Raw genomic sequence first — 25,010 nt, forward strand, 5'->3', positions numbered from 1 at the left:
ATTTCAGGGAGCTTGTTTAATTTGTTTCCACGCACAGTAACTCCATGAAATGTTAATATCTTGGCAAATTCACTCTACTTTCAACACAGCACCGCGATCGCCCCACAACACCCCGACGGTCTGCTTCTCGTCTTGTCAGTTGTCACGTCGGCTTCTTCTTCTTCTTCCTTTGACCTGTAACGCTTCGTATCGCTTCTTCCTCCTCCTCTCGGTCCTCTCTTCTTATTCACACACTTTCCTTTTTCAATAGTACGCAACCTTCTCAAGTACTTCGCGGATGTTTTAAACGAGGTGGCGTGCACGACTCAAGTTCAGGTTCAAGCTCGGCAGGAGGGCAAAACACCTCTTCAGTATCCTAACTACAGGCGAAAACTACTTATATTTCGTGATTACCAGCCATAAATGCCGAGGCCGAGAATCCCAAATTCAAGATTCTCATATTGAAGATCGAGTTTATAAATACTCCGTTAAAATGTTTCGCTTGCTTATGCTTCACCAAGATAATAGTAACTAATCTTCAATCAGTCTGCAGCGGTAAAACAATCGTGCATATACTTTATCAGTCATGCAAAGTTGAGGGCAGGTTTTGGAGTAAAACCGTCAATGAACTGTCTTACTTCACCAAGATGATAATTACTACTCAATCATTCTGCTCCACTAAAATAAGCCAGAGTGTATATGTTGCACTTTTTATTCAGTTTTGTAAGAGATACATAGTTCTGCATTGCTCCGGGGCGCCCCTCCTGGCTGGCGGGGGATCTGCGGCGCGGAGTCCTCGGGTGGAGGGGCGGGGGCCGTCCTCCCCCGCCGGGTGGTGGGACAGACAGACGCAGAGACAGACAGACAAGCAGTGAAGAGGCCGCCGCCGCGCCTCACTGCGCCTCTCCAGAGCGGTGGAAACAGCATGTATGAGCAACATTGCAGTGTATGACACTTCGTGTGTGTATGTATTACAGTCATGTAGAGTTGAGGGCAGGTTATGTAGTAAAATTGTCAATGAACATCTTACTAAGTAATTACATTATCATACAGAGCATAATATATGAGCATATATATGTATATACCTAAATCCATATACATACATATACACATATAAGAGGTATCGTGTTGCTTAGTCTAAACTTTATGGCAAAAATAAAAAATAAAAAGGGAGGGGTAGTGAAATTGTGTTCGGCACGAGAGGCTTGACAGACCTTCTCTCAGCAGTTTAAGTAAATTCCCCACAAGCACTGAGTTTCAATTCTTCACACATCAACAATTTTGGTTATGTACACAGAACCTCTACACTCATCCGGCAGTAATTGCTATTTCAATACTTACAGGTATAATCATGTAGTAATACCAATGCCACCGTAATATAAAAATAGCAATATATATATTTCTTAGCAAAAACTGTAGAGCCTCCTGGAATCCCTAGTTCCGTCTCTCCTCCCTCCAGACTCTCGCCCCTTCATGCTATGCTGTCTCTCCTCCGACAGGTTTCTCTTCCCTCCACACGATACTTCCCTCGATACCCTTCCTCTGCCTCCGGTTTTCAGTGACACCTGCACTACTGATCCTAAATGATTTTTGTATCTTGTGTTTTTGTCATTAATAGGTAACCTGACAGGAGTAACAAGTGTTAGAAAACTCATCTTGAATGAAACAATAGCATTGCATCATTACCACTTTTTTGGGGTCATCTCAGTCTCAAGGGCAGCCGGGCAGCCTTTCACACAACATAGAAGTAACCTCAGTCGTTGTGATCCATTTAACATTGTTGAAAAAAATTATGTATAACTTGAAGTCCGAGTTCCTGAATAGAAAATAATTATCAAAGTGAGGCTCTATCTTTTATGTGAAGAGAATTAGAAATGAAAATACTCATTATAATTAATTAACCATAAACAACTCAGTCAAATTCAGTATACAATTTGAATGACATTCCTAAACAGAATATTTATTTTTACAGGGTGGCTTCTTTTCCTGTATTGTCAATTCTAATTATTAATAATAATAATAATAATAATAATAATAACAACAATAATGATGATAATGACAATAGTAATAATAATAATGATAATAAAAATAATAATAATAATTTTCCCACTCCCTACACATGCAAGATGGAGAAAGGTCAAGCCCCAGGAAGATGACAAAACACATACAGCCAAAGGAGAAAACAAAGGATCATAAACCGTCACTTCCATAGGCAGAGCAAGGAAGGAAAATACCAATAATGATGACATAAAAAATAATAATATTGAACACTTCTGCAGTGCTAGTTATGATCTTTCCTTGCACAACCTTGGGTCATCCAGTCAGCTGTGTAATGGTGGGAGGTGGCCGAGAGCCTTGACAAAGTGGAGCATAACTTGTTTAAACTTAGGGGTAACTGGAGCACCACGGAACGCCTGAGAGGTGGGTGCATTGGCTATAGTGACAGTCAGGTATTGTCTTTGAGATGAAATATTGCAGTCATCCCTTGGGGAACTACCACGATTATTATTATAATGTTCACTAAAATTACCACAGGGCCAGTAATGACTAATTCATAATAAAAAATAATAAAAAAATTGCTAAATGCACGCAGGCACACACACTCATTCGCACACTTGAACCTAAAGTACAAAAAGCATTCGTCGTGTTCACCGTTCACCATGAAGAGCAGTGAGGATGTAAACAGATCCTTATAAAGCTGAAGGAGACATGAGGTTCCTGCCTCACACTGGCAGTTACGATGACTAAAAAAATCTGACAACTTTCTAAAGCATTAAAGAAATCAGATTATGAGGGAAATTTTTAATTTCACACAGTTGTGTAACAAATTATGAACCAAACTTGAACATAAAATTAGACATTACTCACACGTGAAGTCATCCGTGCACTCAAGTAACACAAGACACACACCGGGGGAGGGACACACACTCACTCTCTCTCCTCATCACCACTCACGCCTCACCACTTGCATTACGTCACAACTCATCACACTGCCTCACCTCAGTGGCAGCATACCACACCAGTTTGAGCCGAAAACTTTTGTTTCCCCAGAGAAGTGCACACCTGGCTCTCCAGGATAAAATTACTCAGCTTCTCCACCTCTTAAGAAGGCTTCAGCAATCTCCAGTGTCAACACTGAATCATGCTCTTTGCATTGTTTCTCCATCTCCCTTAATATTAATTTTTCATCTGTATTATGCCACAAGGGGAAAGCTGAATTAATTAAAGCCAATCTTTTCAACCTTTTCATAATGTTATCCATTCATCCAATACTATCCCCAAAATAGAGTTAATGACAAACATGAGGTGTTGGGCCAACACTACTTTAACATGCTACAAATTATCAAATTTGACAAACTTCAACAGTGTTCACCGAGATCTCTCTCGCAATGCTCAACACGCTGATCAGTGGAAAGAAAACTTTGTACACACCACTGTCCAGCCAGGCACACCTCAAAACTCTCTGGCCTGATTATTTTCATAAACATAAAATTCCAATGAAAAAGAATAGTTTAGCTAAACTGGAAGAAAATAAGCAACAACGTTTAAACACCCAAGGTGTGCTCTAGAGTAAACAAAGCTGCAACAAATGAGTAAAGCTCAAATTACTTGAAAACAAAACACATTTATGTACAATACATATACTGGAAGAAACAGTTTGCTGGGCCAACACTCCTCATCCAATGACTCATTCCAATACTTTGTGCTCCCTAAGAGAAGCAAGGCTCACCTTCACTCCAAAACAACACACATTCACAGGCAGCCACAAAAATAGTGTTCTCAGATACATACAGACAGGCACAAAATGTATTAACTGTTGGAACATCAGATTCTGGCAGGGAAGGGGAATTAATACTTCTTTACTATACTCCATTTCTAGAAGACTTCATTACAGGCAGAGGCAGGTGTTGTGTGCCAGGTGTGCGATGGGTTGCCCACCACCTGCACCTCACCTAATACTTAATTATCTTGCCGCCACCTGCGCTACTGTTGAAAATAATGACTGTTCAGCATTATCTGCAGACTTGAGCAAACGGCCACCAAACGTAAAGCCAGCCTACCATTTGCTTGGGTAACGTACGTTTATTCATCACGTGATGCTTATCCTGCACACTGCAAATGAAATCCATTCCCAGGAAAGATGTGTTCACTTCATGTCTTCCTGGGAACAGTTTTCTTTCCCCACAGCAGCAGGAAAACCATAAATGAGCAGCATAAAGATAACTCAAGAATTCGTAACACACAGCATGAAATTTATAGTATAACGAAAGGGATAACGAGGGGGAAGAAACAGCAGTTACATCATCTTAGGCACAAAATTATACTTTCTCTCGCTCTCATACTCACATTCACACATGCACGCACTAAATGAAGACGGAAAATAATCGAAGCTGAAAGAACAGAGCTACGTTAAGACAGGGTTCTTAGGTATAACGGGAACGCTTGTGCTGAGGTGAGTCCATGGTAACATCGTGAGTGGGGGAGGAGGAGGGGGCTGGCCGCTTGTTTCGGGCAAACTCGTCGCTCAGGAAGGCCTGGAGCTCCGGCAGGTGGGCTGAGCTGCGGCGGCGGGACGACAGGGCAGTTGACCCCACGGAGGATGGCCGCACTGTGAGGCCGGGCTGACCTGAGACACAAACCAACATGAACATCAAAACCCTGCTTCGGACAGCACATATGGTGGATATGAAGGTGTTGTGATATCATCCTGTCACCTTAGGAGGGTGTATAGAAAGCTGTATAACCAACACAAATACAAAGCACATCCAGTGTAACATGATTGACTTCTTTAACCCCTTAGCAATGACTATGATGCTGGCGTCATATAATTTTTTCGGACGTGGGCGACGAGCATGACACCAGCGCCAGAGAACGAGAAGCTCTTTGGAAATTGAATGGCGCGCGTAACAATGTATGTGTCGATCTTAAGTGATTAACTGGCACCGTTTTTGCCCCTTAGACGACTCCGTGCTAAAAATAGTCACAGTTCCTGCCTAGGCATCATGGCGTCTGCAAAGCAATTATGTTCCCTCAGCCGATCTGTTTTGGCAGTCTACCTTTTGTTTCTGCTCGTCATGTGCGTGATGAGCGTAGTCTTGACACCTCCACTGATTTACCTGATGTTCTTGATGAACTAATATCTTGTTCACAGGAGTGTTCAGTGGAGTGGGAAGCAGAAGTTGGATTTTTGGGGGAATCATGAAATTCCAGCCAAACGGTCAGTCTAAATCACAATCTGATTTCAAAGTTGAATTATAAGGATGATGTTCTACAACTTTTATTCAATGAAATTCATTCTAGAATGAAAAACTACAAAAATTATTTTTTCGAGTTTCACTGCTAATTTAGCTCTGTAGGCAGCAAATTTCCCGGTCAAAGATTATAAACTATATTTTTCAGACTCCATCGCGATTAAATGGGCAACATTTCTTCAATAAATTTTCCTGTACGTTCCAGTAAAACGTTGGAATGTTTCGGGAATCATGGAATTCCAGCCAAACGGTCAGTCCAAATCCAAATAATTATGGGGCTACATTTGTTTATTTGCTTTCACTATAATTCTCCTAGCTGCTGTACTGAAATGCTTACAAGGAAGTTTTGTAGAAGCACATAACCGTTTTAAAGTATGGACAAGGAAGTCATCCCCAAATTCAGTAAGGAAAAGTTTAAAACATCTACCTTCCCCTTCTGCTTCTTCTGTATAATAACATCAATAATCATCAATACCCAGACATGCATAAAGGAGAAAGGAATGTGTCTGCCTTTCTCTCCACTGTGGGCTTACCAGGTATGCCGAGGGCTTCCCGGAAGGTGCTGAGGTCGGGCTCTGGGTTGTGGGTGTGGTGGTGGGGGTGGTGGGGGCTGGGCAGGCGGGGGCTCATGCGTTCCAGGGTGATGCGAGTGCGGGGTGACCCTCTGAGACATGATGAGAAGGTTAGCTTTTAGTCTTAACTGATTACACTGATACAATTTTAAAAAAGAAGTTATGATAAGAGTTTAGAGAACTTAATCTATATTTAAGTCTTGATAACTAAGTACATAATGGTATATCTTAGGCCAAGGACTAGATAAGCAAATCACAATAATCCTAGTACAGCTTTAATCTGAATTACCGAGATTGACGGACTGGCTGAATAATACCGGTAATCTTTCTATATATATATTTGATAAACACATACATACAGGGACTAAGGATAATGCATAATTGAATATATATCAACACCTTCCAATGTGATCCACTTGATTTCCTAAGCAGTCCTTCTAGTATATTTCCATACTGTCCAACTTCCAACGCCACATCACACACTCACTAATGTAACTGCCACACCACAAATGGGACAACTCAAATGTACAGGAATGGGACAGCTTTGGACATAACTCGTCACAGGGGTTAATAATGTCAATAACAGTTTTAATTGTTCCAGTACCACATATAAAAAGTAAAGTAGCAAAGACTATACTATCAATATTAATACTAAATCATTCCATTACAACTGCCTATCTTTCAGTCACTCATTCACTTAGTTATAAATTACTAGCACATAACAAACAGGGCACTGAAGACCTCAAGGCAGCAGCAAGACTCACCTGAGATGTGCTGGTCGGTGTGGTGGTGTCTTGCCTGCCAGGAATGCCAACAGCTCCTCGCGACGGAAGTGCCTCCGACGCCGGGTCCAGTTTAGCACCTCACGGGTCCTCCTCTGATAGCCGGCCTGCATACCCACCTCGCCACCCCGCCGCACACACTCCACTGCATCTGGAATTGGGAGTAATTGTTAAATGCTAAATCAGTTATCTGCTCCTCCTCCTCCATCTTTCATCTTTGTTTTCCTCCCTCTCCTCCTCTACCTTCCCTCTTCCTTCTCCTTTACACCACACTCCATCACATCTTGGAGTGGGAGGGAAAGTATTAGATCAGTTAGTTGCTGTCATTACTTATCATCATCAGCCTGTACCATTTGTTTGTCCTATCTTTTAATTTCCAGTTGATGTAAACATTCCGTAAACTTAATTTCATTCCATCAACTAAAGTGGTATCTGGGGTTGAGAGAAAAATGGCTTTCCAGTAACACCTACCTTTGTACAGAGCAGTGATGTGGCCGGCCGCTGTCTGGAAGGGGACCCACATGGAGTGCTGGCTGTCCGCTGCACCTAGGAGTGGAGGAGGCAAAGGAAGATGAGTGTAAGCAAGCTACACCAACTGTAAATAAATTTCAGATCAAAACAAATTCACATCTTAGATCGTATTGCAGGTAATTAGGAGGCACAGTTTGTCATAAACACAACTAACAACAATTTGATGAACAAAGAAACCATTTTCCATAAGAATACTATACAACAGGGTTACATACATCCTGTCTTAGAGTACTGCTTGCCAGTCTGGTATCCTGCTGCTGGATATTACTTGGCACAAATCAATTGAGTTTTCGGGAAGGTTAACATTCTCTGTGGTGGACTGTCTGCTTTGTGTATTCCAGTAAACAATTTACTAAAATCATCAGAGTTAGGTAACAGTATAATAATTGCCATACTATTCATTATGTCAATCAATACAAAAAGCATAGAATTCTATATTCTATGTACATTATATAAGTTTATATAATTTTTCTACCTAAGTGGCCTAGTGTTCAGCATGCCCACAGGCGCGGGTTCAAATCCCAGCCCGGGCAGTCGGTGTGCAACTCACCCAGCTGTTCATCCTTCCTTTCGGGCTGGTTGGTAAATGAGTACCTGGGGAAACCTGGGGAAGGTAAATGTGGCAGTCCTGGATTTCACACTGGCCTGTGTCCCGGGGTAACTGGTTCTTACCCACCAAAGGCCAAATGTATCGAAGACGAGCACCGCAGCCACGCGCAGCTATACCGCATGCACCCACCTTTACCTCTATAAGTTTTCACTCAGTTGTTACTTTTTTCCTCTTTTTTCAGAGTAAATCAATGGTGGTGAAGTACATGTTATTTTCATCAAAAACCTTGTCATACCCATTACTTTCCTAGTGACAGATCCAAAAGGCTGGGACTCCCTTAATTTGTTTGTTATTAAATGCTCCAGTATATTTCAAGCTTCCCTTCACATTTACTACAACCACTGCTTTTATTACACTGCCCTTCAAAGTATTCCAAGCATTCATGACTTTACTGGTGAAGAATAATTACTATATGATTCTAGAGTAAACTTACTTCACTTTGCTCTAATTTTTCTAAGTTTGCTACATCGGGCTGCCTCCCTCTAATTCATATTATAACTATCAAACTTGCCTCACATGCAATATTTTCCTGGTGACAGATACAAATGTAATGCCAGAATTTTCCCTCCACTCCCTCACGACCACTGCGTGTAACGAAACATATGAGAATTTAATCCAGACAAGGAAAGGTTCTGCCGGCGCTGGGGATCGAACCCGCGACCAGCGAAACGGGAGAGCCACTCCTTAGCCAGTCGCCCAAAGAGGTACCCCCCTCGCAGAGTGAGTTATGGGAGGCTCGCCCATCAGGCTTAGTCGCCGCACTACACAAATACACCTCATTTTTCCATCAGGCAGCCACCCTGGTAACTATGATAAAATAACACGAAGGGAAGATTTGAAGGGAGAAGGAAGCTCAACATGACAAAAAAATGACTGAGAGGAGTAAATAAAGCAATGTGATAGCTGGATAGAAATTCCCAAACACTCTATTACATCAGTCTCCCCTCCCCTTGATAACCTGGCTGGTAACTGATAAAACAACGCAAAGGGAAGGTTCAGAGGGAGAAGGAAGCTGAACATGACAAAAAAAAAAGACTAAATAAAGCAATGTGACGTCTAGGTACACACACCCAATTACAACATCAGGCAGTCTCCCTTCCCCGTGATAACCTGGCTGCTAACTGTGATAAAACAACACGAAGGGAAGGTTCAGAGGGGGAAAGAAGTTCAATATGACAAAAAAATGACACAGGAGTAAATAAAACAAGAAATTCCCAAACACTATTACATCAGTCTCCCCTCACCCTGATAACCTGGCTGGTAACTATAATAAAATAACATGAAGGGAAGATTTTGAGGGAGAAGGAAGCGAAAAAAAAAAAAAAAAAGTAAATAAAGCAATGTGATGTCTAGGTACAAACACCCAATTACAACATCAGGCAGTCTCCCCTCCCCCTGATAACCTGGCTGGTAACTAAAATTAAACAACACGAAGGGAAGGTTATGAGGGACAAGGAAGCTCAATATGACAAAAGAAATGACAGAGGAGTAAATAAAACAAGAAATTCCCAAACACACACTATCACAACATCAGGCAGTCTCCCTTACCCCTGATAACCTGGCTGGTAACTGTGATAAAACAACACAAAGGGAAGGTTCAGAGGGAGAAGGAAGCTCAATATGACAAAAGAAATGACAGAGGAGTAAATAAAACAAGAAATTCCCAAACACACACTATCACAACATCAGGCAGTCTCCCCTCCCCCTGATAACCTGGCTGGTAACTGTGATAAAACAACACGAAGGGAAGGTTCTGAGGGACAAGGAAGCTCAATATGACAAAAGAAATGACAGAGGAGTAAATAAAACAAGAAATTCCCAAACACACACTATCACAACATCAGGCAGTCTCCCCTCCCCCTGATAACCTGGCTGGTAACTGTGATAAAACAACATGAAGGGAAGGTTCTGAGGGACAAGGAAGCTCAATATGACAAAATAATGACAGAGAAGAGTAAATAAAGCAATGTGATGTCTAGATACAAACACCCAATTACAACATCAGGCAGTCTCCCCTCCCCTTGATAACCTGGCTGGTAACTATGATAAAACAACACTAAGGGATGATTCTGAGGGTGAAGTAAGCTCAGTATGACAAATTAATGACTACAAGCTGAAAATGTGGTAATGTTCCTTAAACCTAACGAAGAGCAACACGTAAAAACAAGTGCAAGCAGAAATTTTCAAGCCCTGACTCACGCTATTACTGACTCAATGCTATTATGACCCCGTGACTCACCCCAGAGAACCCACACCATAACCCCCTCTCATGACCACCCCTGCAACCCCCTGGTGACCCCGCAATGACCTGACCACGGGGGGAGAAAGAACCAGGTGGGCAGATCGTATACAGATGTCAGCCATTACCAACGCCCTCGTATTTCACATTTCCCAACCTCCCCAGCCTGGTTATCGCATCCATTTAACCTGTGGAGACTTAACCTAGCCCTGATGACCACACCCATAGCCTATAGCGACCCCGCAATGACCTGACCAAGGGGGAGGAGTGAAAGATGTGGGAACGTCAACCATATTTCCACTACCCCAGTATTCCCTATTTCACAGCCTCCCCAGCTTGGATATAGTGTTCTTTTGACCTGTCCAATCTTTACCAGGCCTTGACCTCACCCTTGAAGGCGACAGCCACGAATTAATTTGACGATTTGGGGAAAAATATACGAAGTAAGAACGTCAACCATATTTCCAATGCCCCAATATTGCCTATTTCCAAGCCTCCCCAGCCTGGATATAGTGTTCTTTTGACCTGTTAATGCTTTACTTGGCTTTGATCTCACCCTTGAACATGACAGCCGTGAATTAACTAGACGAATTGGGGAAAAATATACGAAGTAAGAACGTCAACCATATTTCCAATGCCCCAATATTTCCTATTTCCAAGCCTCCCCAGCCTGGATATAGTGTTCTTTTGACCTGTTAAAGCTTTACCTGGCCCTGATCCCACCCTTGAACATGACAGCCGTGAATTAACAAGACGAATTGGGGAAAAATACACGAAGTAGGAACGTATGCCATATTAACATCACCCCCATATTTCCTATTTCCCAGCCTCCCCAGCTTGGATATAGTGTTCTTTTGACCTGTTAAAGCTTTACCTGGCCCTGATCCCACCCTTGAAGATGACAGCCGTGAATTAGCCAGACGAATTGGGGAAAAATATACGAAATTGGGATGTCAGCCATATTACCACCACCCCCATATTTCCCATTTCCCAGGCTCCCCAGCTTAATTACACCATCCTTTTTACCTGTCCAAGCTTTACCTGGCCTTGATCTCACCCTTGAAGATGACAGCCGTGAATTAGCCAGACGAATTGGGGAAAAAATGGACGAAAAAGGGAAGTCAGCCATTGCCACCACCCCCATATTTCCCATTTCCCACAATTACACCAGCCTATTTACCTGTCCAAGCTTTACCTGGCCCTGATCTCACCTTTATACATGACAGCCACGCACTGGGCCGCTGATTGGAAAAGCGACCAAAGCTTTTCTGCAGCAGCGTCAGCCTCGCCCTGTAGGTGTTCCTGGTGGTCTGGCTCTCCCTCCAGCTCCTGAAGGGTCTGCTGCTCCCACGTGGTAATCCAGCACTCCCCCAGGACATCCTCGTCGCCATCACGTCCCTCGCTCATGTCTAGAGGCGGAAAAGGGGCTCGAGAAAGGTGTGATGGAGGTGCTTCTTCCTTCTGCCTCTCCTCTCAGCTGGCCCTCCTTGGTTCCAGTACTGTTGGAGCCGTTCCCTTATTTCCTCATTTTTATCGGTATTTTACAGGTATTTCCCCCTTTATCCTATTTATCTCGTGGTTCTGATAATTTTAAGCTTTGTCTGTAGTGCATGTGAGGTATTGTGTGGTAACCAAATGTAAATTATTAGTGGTAGATGTCCTCTGTCCTCACTTTCACGGCTATTTTACATGTTTTTTCTGCCTTTATCTTATTTATCTCGTGTTTTTTTAATAATTTTAAGCTTCGTTTGTAGTGTATGTGGGATATTGTGTGGTCACCAAACGAATATTATAAGTGGTAGGCGTCCTCTCTCCCCACTCTCATGGCTGACTTACAGGTATTTCTCCCTCCATATTATCTATGTTTGTTTTCTGTTGATATCAAGCTTGTATTTTAATGTCCGTGGGGAAGAAATGTTTATTATAAGAGTTAAATGTCTGCTGAGGATCGTGAGGCGGGTTGTCTCACTGCTGCCATCAAGGACGAATTCTATTTCTCTTCTTAAATGCCAAATTCCCGGTTCATAATGCCCTCCTGTGCTTTATTCAGGGTACAATGTTTCTTCAGGGTCTCCTCAAGCCTTAGAAGGGGTATAATGGCTTCTGGGAGGAGTTATCGTTCATATATTAGGTGCCATTTCATCACTTTGCTAAATATTTGTCTCCTTGAAGAGCTATGCGTATCAGTTTCACGGTTTACATTGACTCCTCTTCGTTTATTTAAGGTATATTATCTCTTAAAGGGTCTCCTCTAGTTCTTTAAAGGGTATAATGGTCTCTGGCAGGAGTTATCGCCCTTCAGAAGCTGCCATTTCCGTACTTTGTTAAATTTGCCTCCTTGAAATTTATATGTGTGTTAATTTCGGGTATATATGCTTGCTTTTCTTTATTTGCAACCCCCTTTCATTTCTCTTTGTTAACCTTCCCGTGTTTTTTTCTTAGGGTTCTGCTTCCATATTCATAAGGTCTAGTTGGATATTTTTGTCATTTTCCATCACTACGTCTTAAATTCCCATTCTTTCCGAGTATTGACTTTTTCATTGGGATCGGTTATTGCATTTTCTCTCCTGTTCATATTTAATTAGTAAGACATTCGATCGTGGCAAAGCTTTTCATACTTATTCTTTTCATACTTATACTTTCTCACTCATATAACGTAGGCCTACATGACTGGCTATATTATGTATTTTCTTTGTCTTATAAGTTGAGACAGTCCATGGCTTCCCTATTTTAGTATTAATTACCTTTTTATATCAGCTACGTTATGTAATAGGCCGTCATTCTATAGTATTCTTTGTCTTTAATATAGTAAGCCATGCTATAGGCCTAGTTAAAATATATGGAGGACAATATTGCTCACATCTACCTAAAATAACATCAGAGTTAATATTATTTAACTTTCTTTAGGCATACTTTACCTAATATCAACCTAGTAAATGAAAGTTAAGATTATGCATTACGTAGATAAGAGCACACACGTATATATAGGACCAATTGCAGCATATATTAGATACCCCAGTTCAGTCGCTATTCACCGGGTATATTCTCAGTGTAGGTTAATAAAGTGAATAAGGGATAAAATGAATGAAATATGAAACCCCGTGGTCTACTAAAAGGTGCCTCTCAGGTGGTTCGTCGACATGAGATAAAAATAGAGAAGAATCTTGTTGTGAACTTTTGCCTAAGGTCTGCTACCTCGATCTGTCTCTGTGTCTTTGTCCATCAGATACTCTTCTCTTTGCCTATTCATAAGTTCTTTGGGTGCCTTATCTGTCTGTGTCTTTCTCTCTCTCCTTGTCTGTTTGTCTCTCTGTCTGTCTCTGCATGTCTGTCTCCCTCATAAAAAAGGATGTAGTCAGTAGTGGAAGTGTCATGAAATACTGTCTATAAGCTGTTTTGGTGTCTTGTCTGTCTGTGCCTAATTCTCTCTGTCTGTCTCTCTGTCTCTGTTTCTGTCTGTCTTTCTCTCTCATAAAAAAAGGATGTAGTCAGTAGTGGAAGTGTCATGAAATACTGTCTATAAACTGTTTTGGTGTCTTATCTGATCTGTGCCTAATTCTCTCTGTCTGTCTCTCTGTCTGCCTGTCTTTCTCTGTTTGTCTGTCTCTCTCATAAAAAAGGATGTAGTCAGTAGTGGAAGTGTCATGAAATACTGTCTATATATAAGTATGGTCTAGTGTTAAGAAATAGCTTGTACTGATCATAGTGTTATAGAAGATTGCTTAATTGATTTGTCTCTCCCTTCAACTGTACACTCAGATTTTATTGTACAAGATTATTATTTTCAGCAGGATGCCTTGATAAATCTAATGCTTTTTTTCTCATTTTTCAGTAAACTCAAAGGAAATTAATATCTCAGTCACTAGAGTCATAAGAAGCATGAGAAAGTTACATTGATGATAAAAGATACAGAACATGAACAGAAAAATAAGGGAAGGGAAAGAGGATGGGAGGGTAATCATCATCGTATATGCTTTCCAACTTACTAATGCAAGAATTAATATAAATCTTCATTGGTACACTCTGGAGCAGCTTTCCCTTTACTGTTTATACTTTACAGCTTTAACTCGGTAGCAGCGGGGGTCATGTTTCTTAATGGTCCCTCTAAGCGAGAAAAATGAGAAAAAATCATCACTCACGCAAGCCATTTCATAATATATATCAAAGCATTTGTAATCAGATTATGTATCATCTGTTTTTGGGGGCTTAGATCATGGCACAAATTTAACCCGTCGCTGCTACACGGTAAAGCCACAAATTTGGCCCGTCGCTGCTACACGGTAAAGCCACAAATTTGCCCCGTCGCTGCTACACGGTAAAGCCACAAATTTGGCCCGTCGCTGCTACTGGGTTAAACTCTCAAGACAGGGACTAGATTTGATCACATTTTCACATCCTCCTGTTTTTTTCTGAATTCATAAAAGTATATTTGGGGCACTTTTTACCGCATTTTTAGCCCTTGACATGTTCTTACTATAGAAAAAAAGCAAAACAAAGAACATTATGCCAACACCTATATGAGGAAGACAGAGGTAGGCCTTGTTGTATTCCAGATGTTAGGAAACCAAGAATATTAGGCCAATACATGAGTGGCAGTGAGCAGTGTGACTCGTGTATCTGTGTGATGGTCATAGTTTTTTTAATATCTGGAATACAATGAGACCTACCCATGTTTTCTTTGCAACACTGCCATCCTAAGACCTCTTTCCTCCATTTCTTGATAATATCTGGAATACAGCGAGGTCTACCTATGTTTTCTTTGCAACATTGCCATCCTTAGACCTCTATCCTCTGTTTCTTGATAATATCTGGGATACAGCGAGGTCTACCAATGTTTTCTTTGCAACACAGCCATCCTTAGACCTCTATCCTCTGTTTCTTGATAATATCTGGGATAAAGCGAGGTCTACCTATGTTTTCTTTGCAACATTGCAACATCTATCCCTTGTTTCAGAATGGATGACGGAAACCAGCACACCCAGGCCATGAAGAAGTACCCGCAGCTGCCCGTTCATGTGGTGGAGGAGCACAACAATGCCCTCCAGCACATCCTCCGTGCAGTGGGCTCCAAACACCTGCCCTTCACCCACAATCTCCTCATCCACTTTGACTCCCACCCTGACCTCTTAATCCCAGCTGACCTCAAAGCCTCAGAGGTGTTCAACGTCCCCGACATGCTGGAGAAACTAAGCATTGAGAACTGGATCCTTGTGGCTGCCTATGCCGGCCAGATCTCCACTATCGTCTGGGTGAAGCCGCCTTGGGCAAGCCAGATAGAGGATGGTCACTACACCTTCCTCATTGGGGAGCAGAGAGGCACAGAAAACATCAGAATCTCATGTCCGGCTCTTTACTTTGTGGGCGAGATGCTTTACTGCAAGGCCGAGGATCTGGAAAATGCTAAAGAAGTGAGTCTGCATGTTCACACCTTATGGAGTGAAGTGGACGTGGAGGAACTGAAGGAAGACCTTTTACAACTAATTAAGAATCACGACAACTATTACACCCTTGACGTGGATCTGGATTTCTTCTCCACCACGAACCCTTTCCTCACAATGCACAGCGAGGTAAACATGTACGAGAGACTCAAGGAGATCTACCGCTTCAACTACACCCAAACAGAAGAGACGCAAGTGATTGAGGAGCACGTCAAGAGGCGATGTAAGCAGATTAAGACTCTGCAGGGAGTGTTCAGCCACCTCCAGACGCTTGAGATTCCCATGGTGACACCAGCAGAGGTGGACAGTGTGTGTCAGGCCATAGAGGACCCCAAGCAGAGGGAGCTGGTGGCTGCACTCATCTTGGACCTGGCAAAGGAGTACCCAGGAAATGATGAGGAGGAAGGAGTGTACTGGGAGCTGGTGCATGACGCAGGCAGTACCATAGACGACGACGCCCACCAACTGCCTCATCACGTGTCTTCTCAAGAGGAAATTGACTCCCTCATGGAGGCCTTCTGCTCCCTGGTCGCCTGCCTGCCCCAGCCCACACTGGTGACCATGGCACGCTCTAGCGTAGACGACTACTGCCCCCCAGACCAAGTGGACGGCATACAGGAAACCGTGTGTAGCTTCCTACGTAAAAAGTATGACATAGACTGCCAAAAACATTATCAAGATTGAGTTGTTTTTATTGTATCTGGATTCCATGACAGTCTTCCTGTGCTACATTTTTAGTGTTCGATAGAATTAGTATGAAAATTTCTACAAAAATAGTTAAATACAGCATATGGAGTACTTTGTTATATTGTTTCATAAACAAGTGTTTTATATGTATTAAAAATTCTGCTCTGTAAATTGAAATAGTATGTAACAAAATATACATGTAAAGACTGGTTCATGATTAAAATGGTCATTTGCTTTGGCTCTACAATTACATAATTATCTCCTGAAGCACAGCAGTGGAGCTCTAGAATTCATTGAGAATTTTTTTACATAACTGAAGAAATTATGACCACAATACTCTAATGTATAAAGCAGCACTTCAATGCAACTGTAACTTTTTCACTTCAATCTTCTTTGCTGGTTGTTCCCACCTGGAATGACAAAAATGTTGTAAGCCAATAAAGCATTCACACTACCAATACCTGTTTGATTCCACTCCCAAAGTTGAAGTACTTCAGTAAATGTGTATAATTTTTTAAGATGAATCATTGCAAGAGATTAGTTCCAATGATCTATTTCATATCAAAGAATCAGGCAGTTCAAGACACAGGAAGGTGCACTCACCAGTCTGACATGTGTTGCGCAAACTTGGCCACAAGCTGGAAGCCGTCATTGAGCTGCTTCTCACAGTCAGCCAGCATTGCCGTCACTTGCTCCTCCAGCTTATGATCATTCGCCTCCACCTGCTTGATGAGCTCTGCAGACAAGGAATGATAAAGGACCTTCTACCTCCTCTCCAGCATGGGGCAAGGCCAGTCTAGGCTGACCACACAGTACATAGCTACATCAAGTCCTCATTTCCTCACCATTACCATGTTTTTTTCCGTCCATAATGACCCTCACTTAATTTTTTCATGATTTTGTTTGTCAGTAAGTTTATATTCAGAAGACAGACCCCTACTTATGAAAACAACATATGGAAATCTGTAGGTATGGAAAAACTATTAACATGAAAAACTAATTAAAAGTAATATACCGATTAGAGCAAAAATTGGTAAGAGACAAAACAAAACCAACGTCAACCTGTCCAAATGTCACAAGTGTATGACCAACCTTTTGTGTCCAGGCTGGAGATGGCCTCGGACTGCTTCCTGGTGGTGTCCATGGCCTCCCGAAGACTGGTGAGCCGCTCCATCTGGCGGTGAAGAGTGGCGGTCAGGAGGAGGCGCTTGGTGGCGGCCTCGTACACACCGTCCCAGCACCTCATGCCCTCACACAGCTGGTTCACTGCTCGCCATCCCCCGGCCGCCGCCTCAGGGTTATGCCACACCAGGGGGGCCGTTGACATGTTGATTTTGGGCTTCCGTTCCGACCTGTTGGGTGACGATGATGCTTTTGGTATGACTCAACCCACACACGCATTTTCAAAACTATAACAACATTGATCAAAATCATACTTCGCAGCATCAATATATTAGACACACACATGAAGTGACTGTCGACACAATGATATTTGGCTTATGTTCTGACCTGGTGGATGGCAATGATGCTTGTGATATGCATTTTCAAAACTATAAAAACATTGATCACGTGCAAAATCTTCCCTCTAAACAACCATAAATTAGACACAAATATAAGGAGCAACTGTTGATCTACATTGTAAAGATTAGGTAAGAACTTTAGAAGACATATCAGTGGGAAGAACGAGGTATTTCATCTCGACGGAAAAGTAGACAGATTCTCCATGCATTTAACTTAACTCCTTACATCAGTACAGAACATCACATTATAATTTGACAGGACAATAGACTAACTCTCCTGACATCAATAAAAGAACCGCATAATAACTTGACAGGAAAATAGACACCATTCATACATCTAACTTGACTCCTTACATCAATGGAAAGAATATCACATTACAACTTGACAGGACAGTAGACAGACCCTCCATGCTCTCCTAGCCTCTTGTTCTTTTTTCTTTCATCACAGCGGCGTATGGCAGACTTTTTTGTTGCGGATTTGTTTTTCTTCCCTTGAGCTGCCTAACTTACTGTCAAAAAACAAAACAAAACATTTCACCTCACTCCTTACGTTTCCATCTCAGTCGTCAGAAGGTGCGCCAAAGGAATGGTCTCCAGCTTCTCACACTCGGCCGCTAGGTTTGTCGAGGCAGGCGTGGGTGTTGTGGTGAGGGTCAGCGCCTCGCCCACGTCGGCCCGCAGCTGTGCCACGAGCTGCTTCACCGTCTCCCGCCCGCCCTCCACGCTGGTCGCCAAACATTGCATGCTCTCTATCCTCTCTTGCTGGGGGGTGAGAAATTACTGTGAGGTGAGGTACTAAATACTTGCTCAGGTTCTCTGCGTCAGGTATTACTAAATGAAATGAAACGTGTAATATTTGCTATGGTATTCCTCCCCCAAGAAATATGCATGAAAAAAATTGTGTTTAGTAAAGTATTAACCCCTTGACTGTGGATTTCCTACAAGAAGACATCACCAAGCTACAGGAATGGAACAAAAAGTGGCTGCTACAATGCAGTGAAAAATAATGTAAAATCCTGCACCTTGGGAGGGGATATCCAGCATACCAGTACCACATGGGAAACACTCCACTATCCACCACAGAGGCAGAGAGAGACCTGGGACTCTATGTTACCAGGCTACCAGTGAAGGCCAAATCCGTATCAATCACAGCGGACGGGTTAAATGTCTGCTCAGCTTCTCTATGTTTGGTGCTAACAGAGAAACAAATGCAAACTCAAACACATAATCTAAGATGTGGTAACTCTCCCCTATGTCATGAATGCAAACAAATAAATAAATAAATACAATAAATACTCACAATTTCCTTCTCAAAGTTCACAATCCTGGCATGCTTGTCCCTCACGGCTGCCTGGATGCGAGCGGCCATGTCAGCCTTGTCCTGCAGGGAGGCGGTGAAGGCCTGAGCCGAGGCCAGGGCCACCCGCTCCCCTGCCAGGGCCAGCGTTGTCTTCACCAGCTCCAGCACGGCAGCGGCCACCTCCTCGTCCTCGTACCTCCTCTGTGATGCATCAAGGGGACCCATTAGTACACTGCAATGGTTGTTACTTTGCCACCTACACCCAACATCAAGAAACAAATTTGGAAGTGTTTTAACATTCTCTCTGTGTCCTCACTGGGAGTCACAGGAGCAGCATTCACCTTGACAACTGTGGTGATGTTGTTGGTGTTTGTGGCAAGCACCCGGCCCAGGGACAGCGCTGCCTGGTTCTCCTGGTGGGCCTGCAGATGGAGCCTCACATGGGCAGCGCTCATCTGCCTCAGCAGCTCCTGGACTGACTCCACCACGCCGCTTGGGTTCGTTTCGTCTATGAAAGTTCCGTCACTCTCACATTTCACCCTGAGCGTTAGTAAAGAAAAGGTTATTGAATAAGTGCACGCCAAGTTCTCACAATTTATAGGGACTGTGAAAGTATCGTGAGAACCTATTCACATATCCATTTGTAAAGAAGATGCAACACAGTTAATTAATCTAAGTTTGGTGCTGTTTAGAGGAATGCCTTGCAATGACTGTTCCCTTTAGTCCTCCAAATATGTGAGCTCCCGTGTCTTGAACAGCTATTTATCACATATATCACATCCCATCCCTTTATCACTCTCTGCCCCAGCCCACCTGAGGTCATGTGCATCCCTGGCCAGGTCCACCCCCTGAAGGTGGCTGCGTAGAGCGCGCTGGCCATCCTGCGTCTCCCCGACCACAGCCTCCACAGCCATCCTGGGGCTCCATTCCCCCACTCCCTCCCCGATACTCTCCCACAGATGTTCCTGGGAAGACAAACATCATCATCATCATCAAGTGACAACATCTTACATAAATAGACAAGTAATCAAATTAAATCGTTGTGTTGAAATGGTGTGTACAGATTGACGGTAAGATAGTCTTCATCCTAAGGTTGGTATTATAAGACACTTTGGCTTCTCACATCAGCTGTTTCTAAAGGTCAAAGAGGGGATCAATCAGGTTCTAATGAGTGTTTCTTTAGGTTCATGGTACAGAAGAAGGGTCACACTACCACCGGGGTCATAAAACTACTCCTGGAAATGCCCAAAACTCCTACGAAAGCCTTGTCAAATATGTGAACTTTGGCAATGAAATGTTTAGCAATACGGTCCTAAGTTAGTCCCCGGCCAAGTGTCCGTGCCTCCTCACAGCCCCCAACACACCTTCATCTGGTGCAGGGAGTGCTGGCCACCAGGGCGGTCACTGAGGATTGCCTGGTGCACACACTCCAGGCCCAGCAGGTCATCGTGCAGCCGTTTCTGTTGGTGGGGATGGGAGGAAGTAAATAAAGAAGTGTTTTATTATTATTATTATTATTATTATTATTATTATTATTATTATTATTATCATTATTATTACTATTATTGAAATCCACGACAGGGCATCAAGGGAAAATAGAAAAAATATAAGACCCAAACAAAGTCCTCTCAATGAGTAGAGGTGGATATTGTTTTCTTGCCCTTGATTTGCTTCCATTATTGCAAGAGAAAGAAAAGGAAAGGAAAAATGCTATAGCTACCTTGACAGCCAGGGTGACTTTGGAGGCCTTTCTCTCCCTCTGCTGCTGGTCCTCCTCAATCTCCCTCAGCTGGGCGCTCCAGAGGCCATAGTGCTTGGCCAGCTGCTCCCCGTCCTGACGTGCCGCCCTTACCAACACAGCCTTCCTACGCACCTCGGTCTCACTCTGACGCAGCTCCTCCCTCCGCTGGTCTGCTCGGTGGGGTGAAACAAATATTCATTCATCGATCTGGACAATCCTAAATGGAACAGCGAGGCATATTTCAACGTGTATTAGGTGAAGTGTTAAACAATTATAGAGTAGTGTTAAGGAAGGAGTAGAAATCATGTTTATTAATTTACAGCAAGGAGCTAAAATGCAGGAAGTGGGACTGAAATGAATACAGGTTTGGGAAAGTTAGGTTATAATAATAATAATAATGTATCAAGACACCTCTCCACCCGAAATTGACCTCTCTTTTGGCTAACTCTTTACTTTTATCTTTTATAGGTGCGGTACGTAGCGGGCTTTTATTTTTTTGTACTCTTTTTATTACCCTTGAGCCGTGTCCTCTGATGGAAAAAAAAAATAATAATAATATAGGCAGTGTCCTTACTAAGCTGCTGTATCTCTGTGGCCTCGGCTGCTATGGCTGACCGCGCCTCCACGATGGCAGACTTAAGCTTCAGGTATTCGTGGAGGGAAGACGACTCCTCATCTTCCTCCTTCAGGTTCTGGAGAATGACGTGCGGCTTGTCAATTCACATGCATGAAGAACGTACAGTTATCTCTTGACATCACAGGGTTATGAGGAAAAACACATCACATTCATAAAAGCAAACAAACACAATGCTATACCCCAATGCATGAGTCTAATTCACTGGTATCCTGTGAACTCATACTCAGCCAACTAATTATACTCATAGTGAAACATAAGAGTTTGTGAATTCTATACATATGAGGAGTCCAGGAAAGTTGGGGAATGACTGTGTATATAATTCCCAGTGTTTTATAACCCTCTCCATACTCATAGGCATACAATACAGGCTGAATTTGGTTAACCCGTCCACAGCGATTGGCATGGATTTGGCCTTCATTGGTAGCCTGGTAACATATACTCCCAGGTCTTTCTCTGCCCCTGTGGTGGATAGTGGTTTGTTTCCCATGTGGTATTGGTATGCTGGATATCCCCTCCCAAGGTGCATGCATGACTTTACATTTTTCTTCACTGAACTGTAGCAGTCACTTTTTGTTCCATTCCTGTAGCTTGGTGATGTCTTCTTGTAGGAAATCCATAGTCAAAGGGTTAACATGAAGCAAAAATACACACCTTCCTGATCCGAGCGTGTTTGAGGTTCAGCTTGATCAGCCTTCCCTCAGTGGCAGGACGGACGTGCCGCACCAAGTAAGACAGACACGGCTGAAGCTTCTTGTCCTGCAACAGCCTGACCAAGAGACATAAGGCTATGGGATATGTTTATTAATTCATACCCACCATTCTAATAAGTATTCAGTTCAGCAGCAAACCATCATTTTTCAATCTAACCTAACCTAACCATTTCAATAAGTACTCAAATCAGGAGAACACTATCTATTTATCTATCTACCTTTTTTTATAGCTCTGGCATTTTATTCACTCTAAAAACTCCCTTAGACCATACCAAAAGGCATCCATTTCTCCTTCTTCATACCATTACCCTCCCTTTCTGCCTTGTGAGTGAGTCTAGTAACTGTTTCTGCTGCAAATTACTAGTGTGTCTTGTTTTCCCTTTTGTATATTCTTAACTATCTTTGACCATACCAAAAGATCTCCATTTTTCCCTCTTAACCCGGTAGCAGCGACGGGCCAAATTTGTGGCTTTACCGTGTAGCAGCGATGGGCCAAATTTGTGCCATGATTTAAACCCCCCAAAATAGATGATACATAAACTGATTACAAATGCTTCGATATATATTATGAAATGGTTTGTGTGAGTGATGATTTTTTTCTCATTTTTTTCCTCGCTTAGAGGTACCATTAAGAAACATGATCCCCGCTGCTACTGGGTTAATACTCCCTTTCTGTCTTGTGAGTGAGTCTGCTAACTGTTTCAGGAGAAAATTACTAGTTTATTTTGCTTTCCATTTTGTATATACATTTCACCTATCTTTTTTTTGTACAGCAGAGGAAGCAGTTCAAGGGTAAAAAACAAAAACAGCAACACAAGTCCACTATACACACTTCAGACAAAAGAAAACAGAATGAGAGGTAAGAGGAGAGGACAATTTTGAGTGGTGAATTTCTTACAGCGAGAAGTGCCGTGGCTCGAGGGGTGCGTCATGAGAGAAGATCTTGTGTGTGCTGGTGAGGCTGCTGGCCCACTGCTGCAGCCGCTCCTCCATGGCTGGATCTATGTATGAAAAGAGAAAAATGATTGATTGATTATTTGAGCGTTCATCTTGGCGCCACAACTGCTGGGTCATGTGGCGCCGAATTTAACCCGGTACCTGCGGGGATCTGGTTTCTTAAAGGCCCCTCTAAGCGAGAAAAATGAGAAAAAATCATCACACACAAACCATTTCATAATACTATATATCAATGCATTTGTGATCAGTTTATGCATCATCTGTTTTGGGGGGTTTATATCATGACAGAAATTTGCCCCGTCGCTGGTATACGGCAAAGCCACAAATTTGGCCCCTCGCTGGTATCGGGTTAATACAGAACTATTATATTCTAAAACAATACAACCGGAAAAAACACCGATAAAACTATATAAAATCAGTTAAAAGCATGATAAAAAAACAACAATGAAAGGTCAATAAAACCTACAGGAGACTAAGGATGCCACGAGGAAAATTAAGGAAAGGAGGAACACAAGAATCCCAGACAGTGGAGAACAACATCAAAGAGTGCCATTAGAAAGGTGAAACTCCCAACCGTGAACTGAACTGCATGACCACACTGCAATTACGTCAACTCTATATTTAGTCTTGGTCCTCGTGGGGAGTCTCCTTCGACACTATTGACCCGGAATGACCTATGACTCTGCACTCTCTAAGATGACAACCTAGGGCCTTAGGGAAATAGTTAGGCTATTATGGATTTGTCAGAAAGAATGTCAAACACTTTTTTTTTTTTTACAGTAGTTTCACCCTTTATAAAACTGTCATTCCCTTCTCCAGACACGCCTTACAAGTAGACAAGAGAGGAGGGAAAGGCAAGAAGGGCTTTATTTAAGGGGTATTTGCTTCTAAGGTGTGATTTACGAGCTGTCCATCCATTAAATTAGAGGACATAGCTGTTTCACCCTTTATAAAACTGTCATTCCCTTCCCCAGACACGCCTTACAAGTAGACAAGAGAGGAGGGAAAGGCAAGAAGGGCTTTATTTTGGGGGTATTTGCTTCTAAGGTGTGATTTACGAGCTGTCCATCCATTAAATTAGAGGACAGCTGTTTCACCCTTTATAAAACTGTCATTCCCTTCTCCAGACACGCCTTACAAGTAGACAAGAGAGGAGGGAAAGGCAAGAAGGGCTTTATTTAAGGGGTATTTGCTTCTAAGGTGTGATTTACGAGCTGTCCATCCATTAAATTAGAGGACATAGCTGTTTCACCCTTTATAAAACTCAAACCCTTTCCCAGACACGCCTTACAAGTAGACGAAAGGCAAGAAGGGCTTTATTTTGGGGCTACTTTCTTTCAAGGTGTGATTTACGAGCTGTCCATCCATTAAATTAGAGGAGGTTATAATTCACGAGCTTCTTACCCATTAACAAAGAGGACGTACCTGTTTGTGTTTTGGAGCTCAAATCTGAAGGTTCCGGGGTTCTGCCTTTGCAACGGCACCTTGTTTTCAAATGTTTTTAGACAGATACTATTTAGATGCTAACATGCGCGTCTTGTATTCTCGATACTGAGAACGCTTCACCTTTTCCTTTCTCCTTTTCTTCTTTTCTCCTCTCTCTCTCTCTCTCTCTCTCTCTCTCTCTCTCTCTCTCTCTCTCTCTCTCTCTCTCTCTCTCTCTCTCTCTCTCTCTCTCTCTCTCTCTCTCTCTCTCTCTCTGTCCCCCATCGGGGCAGCCAGATTTGGAAGGCTCCTCAACAACGCCGTACGTAACGCCCGAACAACAAAAAACGACTCTCAGCCACGTCCTTCCATCCCGCCCGTGTAAATAGACACCATACACCGCAACAGACTCGTAACATTGAACCCTCCAGTACCTCTATTACCAAGCCTCAAGATAACCTAAGAGTCCTTAGTTTCAATGCGCGTAGCCTAAGAAACAAGTTTGATGAACTGCGATGTCTTGCTCTGACAGAAAACTTTGACGTAATTGCTATAACCGAAACATTTATCGACACCACTAATATTGATTTAAGTTCCGAATACAACATAGATGGCTACAGATTCTTCAAC

At 42.7% G+C, this 25,010-nt stretch overlaps 3 protein-coding genes and 1 long non-coding RNA gene across 11 annotated transcripts; 2 read left to right on the forward strand and 2 right to left on the reverse strand.

The window, feature by feature from the left end:
* Window positions 1-673: 673 nt before the first annotated feature.
* On the reverse strand, window positions 674-11,397 carry LOC127008740 (telomere attrition and p53 response 1 protein-like). Its single transcript, XM_050881096.1, has 5 exons — window positions 11,177-11,397; window positions 7,057-7,131; window positions 6,568-6,736; window positions 5,765-5,895; window positions 674-4,606 (listed from the first exon to the last, which is right to left on the reverse strand). Exons 1-5 carry the CDS (start codon window positions 11,370-11,372, stop codon window positions 4,404-4,406), a joined length of 774 nt encoding a protein of 257 aa, XP_050737053.1. The 5' UTR covers window positions 11,373-11,397; the 3' UTR covers window positions 674-4,403.
* Window positions 8,694-9,556, forward strand: LOC127008741 (uncharacterized). Of its 3 annotated transcripts, none has more exons than XR_007761284.1 (2): window positions 8,694-8,873; window positions 9,167-9,556. It is a non-coding gene; the product is annotated as an uncharacterized LOC127008741 (long non-coding RNA). The 3 variants fall into 3 exon arrangements; XR_007761285.1 differs by having other exon boundaries at window positions 9,322-9,556; XR_007761286.1 differs by lacking the exon at window positions 8,694-8,873 and adding an exon at window positions 9,083-9,166 and having other exon boundaries at window positions 9,322-9,556.
* Window positions 11,388-16,548, forward strand: LOC127008739 (UPF0489 protein C5orf22 homolog). Of its 5 annotated transcripts, none has more exons than XM_050881092.1 (2): window positions 11,388-11,512; window positions 14,920-16,548. In XM_050881092.1, exon 2 carries the CDS (start codon window positions 14,921-14,923, stop codon window positions 16,085-16,087), a length of 1,167 nt encoding a protein of 388 aa, XP_050737049.1. In that variant the 5' UTR covers window positions 11,388-11,512; window position 14,920; the 3' UTR covers window positions 16,088-16,548. The 5 variants fall into 5 exon arrangements, with proteins under 5 accessions (XP_050737049.1, XP_050737052.1, XP_050737050.1 ...); XM_050881095.1 differs by having other exon boundaries at window positions 11,426-11,501; XM_050881093.1 differs by lacking the exon at window positions 11,388-11,512 and adding an exon at window positions 11,683-11,803.
* Window positions 16,352-24,531, reverse strand: LOC127008737 (uncharacterized). 2 transcript variants are annotated; one of them, XM_050881088.1, is made up of 13 exons: window positions 24,381-24,531; window positions 22,897-22,999; window positions 21,940-22,054; window positions 21,226-21,343; window positions 20,631-20,821; window positions 20,275-20,370; window positions 19,724-19,875; window positions 19,252-19,450; window positions 18,911-19,111; window positions 18,161-18,372; window positions 17,183-17,442; window positions 16,694-16,826; window positions 16,352-16,500 (listed from the first exon to the last, which is right to left on the reverse strand). In XM_050881088.1, the coding sequence occupies exons 2-13, from the start codon at window positions 22,989-22,991 to the stop codon at window positions 16,449-16,451; spliced, it is 1,824 nt and encodes a 607-aa protein (XP_050737045.1). In that variant the 5' UTR covers window positions 22,992-22,999; window positions 24,381-24,531; the 3' UTR covers window positions 16,352-16,448. The 2 variants fall into 2 exon arrangements, with proteins under 2 accessions (XP_050737045.1, XP_050737046.1); XM_050881089.1 differs by having other exon boundaries at window positions 22,897-22,993; window positions 24,381-24,524.
* Window positions 24,532-25,010: the final 479 nt, after the last annotated feature.

Source organism: Eriocheir sinensis, chromosome 38 (genome assembly GCF_024679095.1).
Source record: "Eriocheir sinensis breed Jianghai 21 chromosome 38, ASM2467909v1, whole genome shotgun sequence".
In the NCBI taxonomy this organism is placed as follows: Eukaryota; Metazoa; Arthropoda; class Malacostraca; order Decapoda; family Varunidae; genus Eriocheir; species Eriocheir sinensis.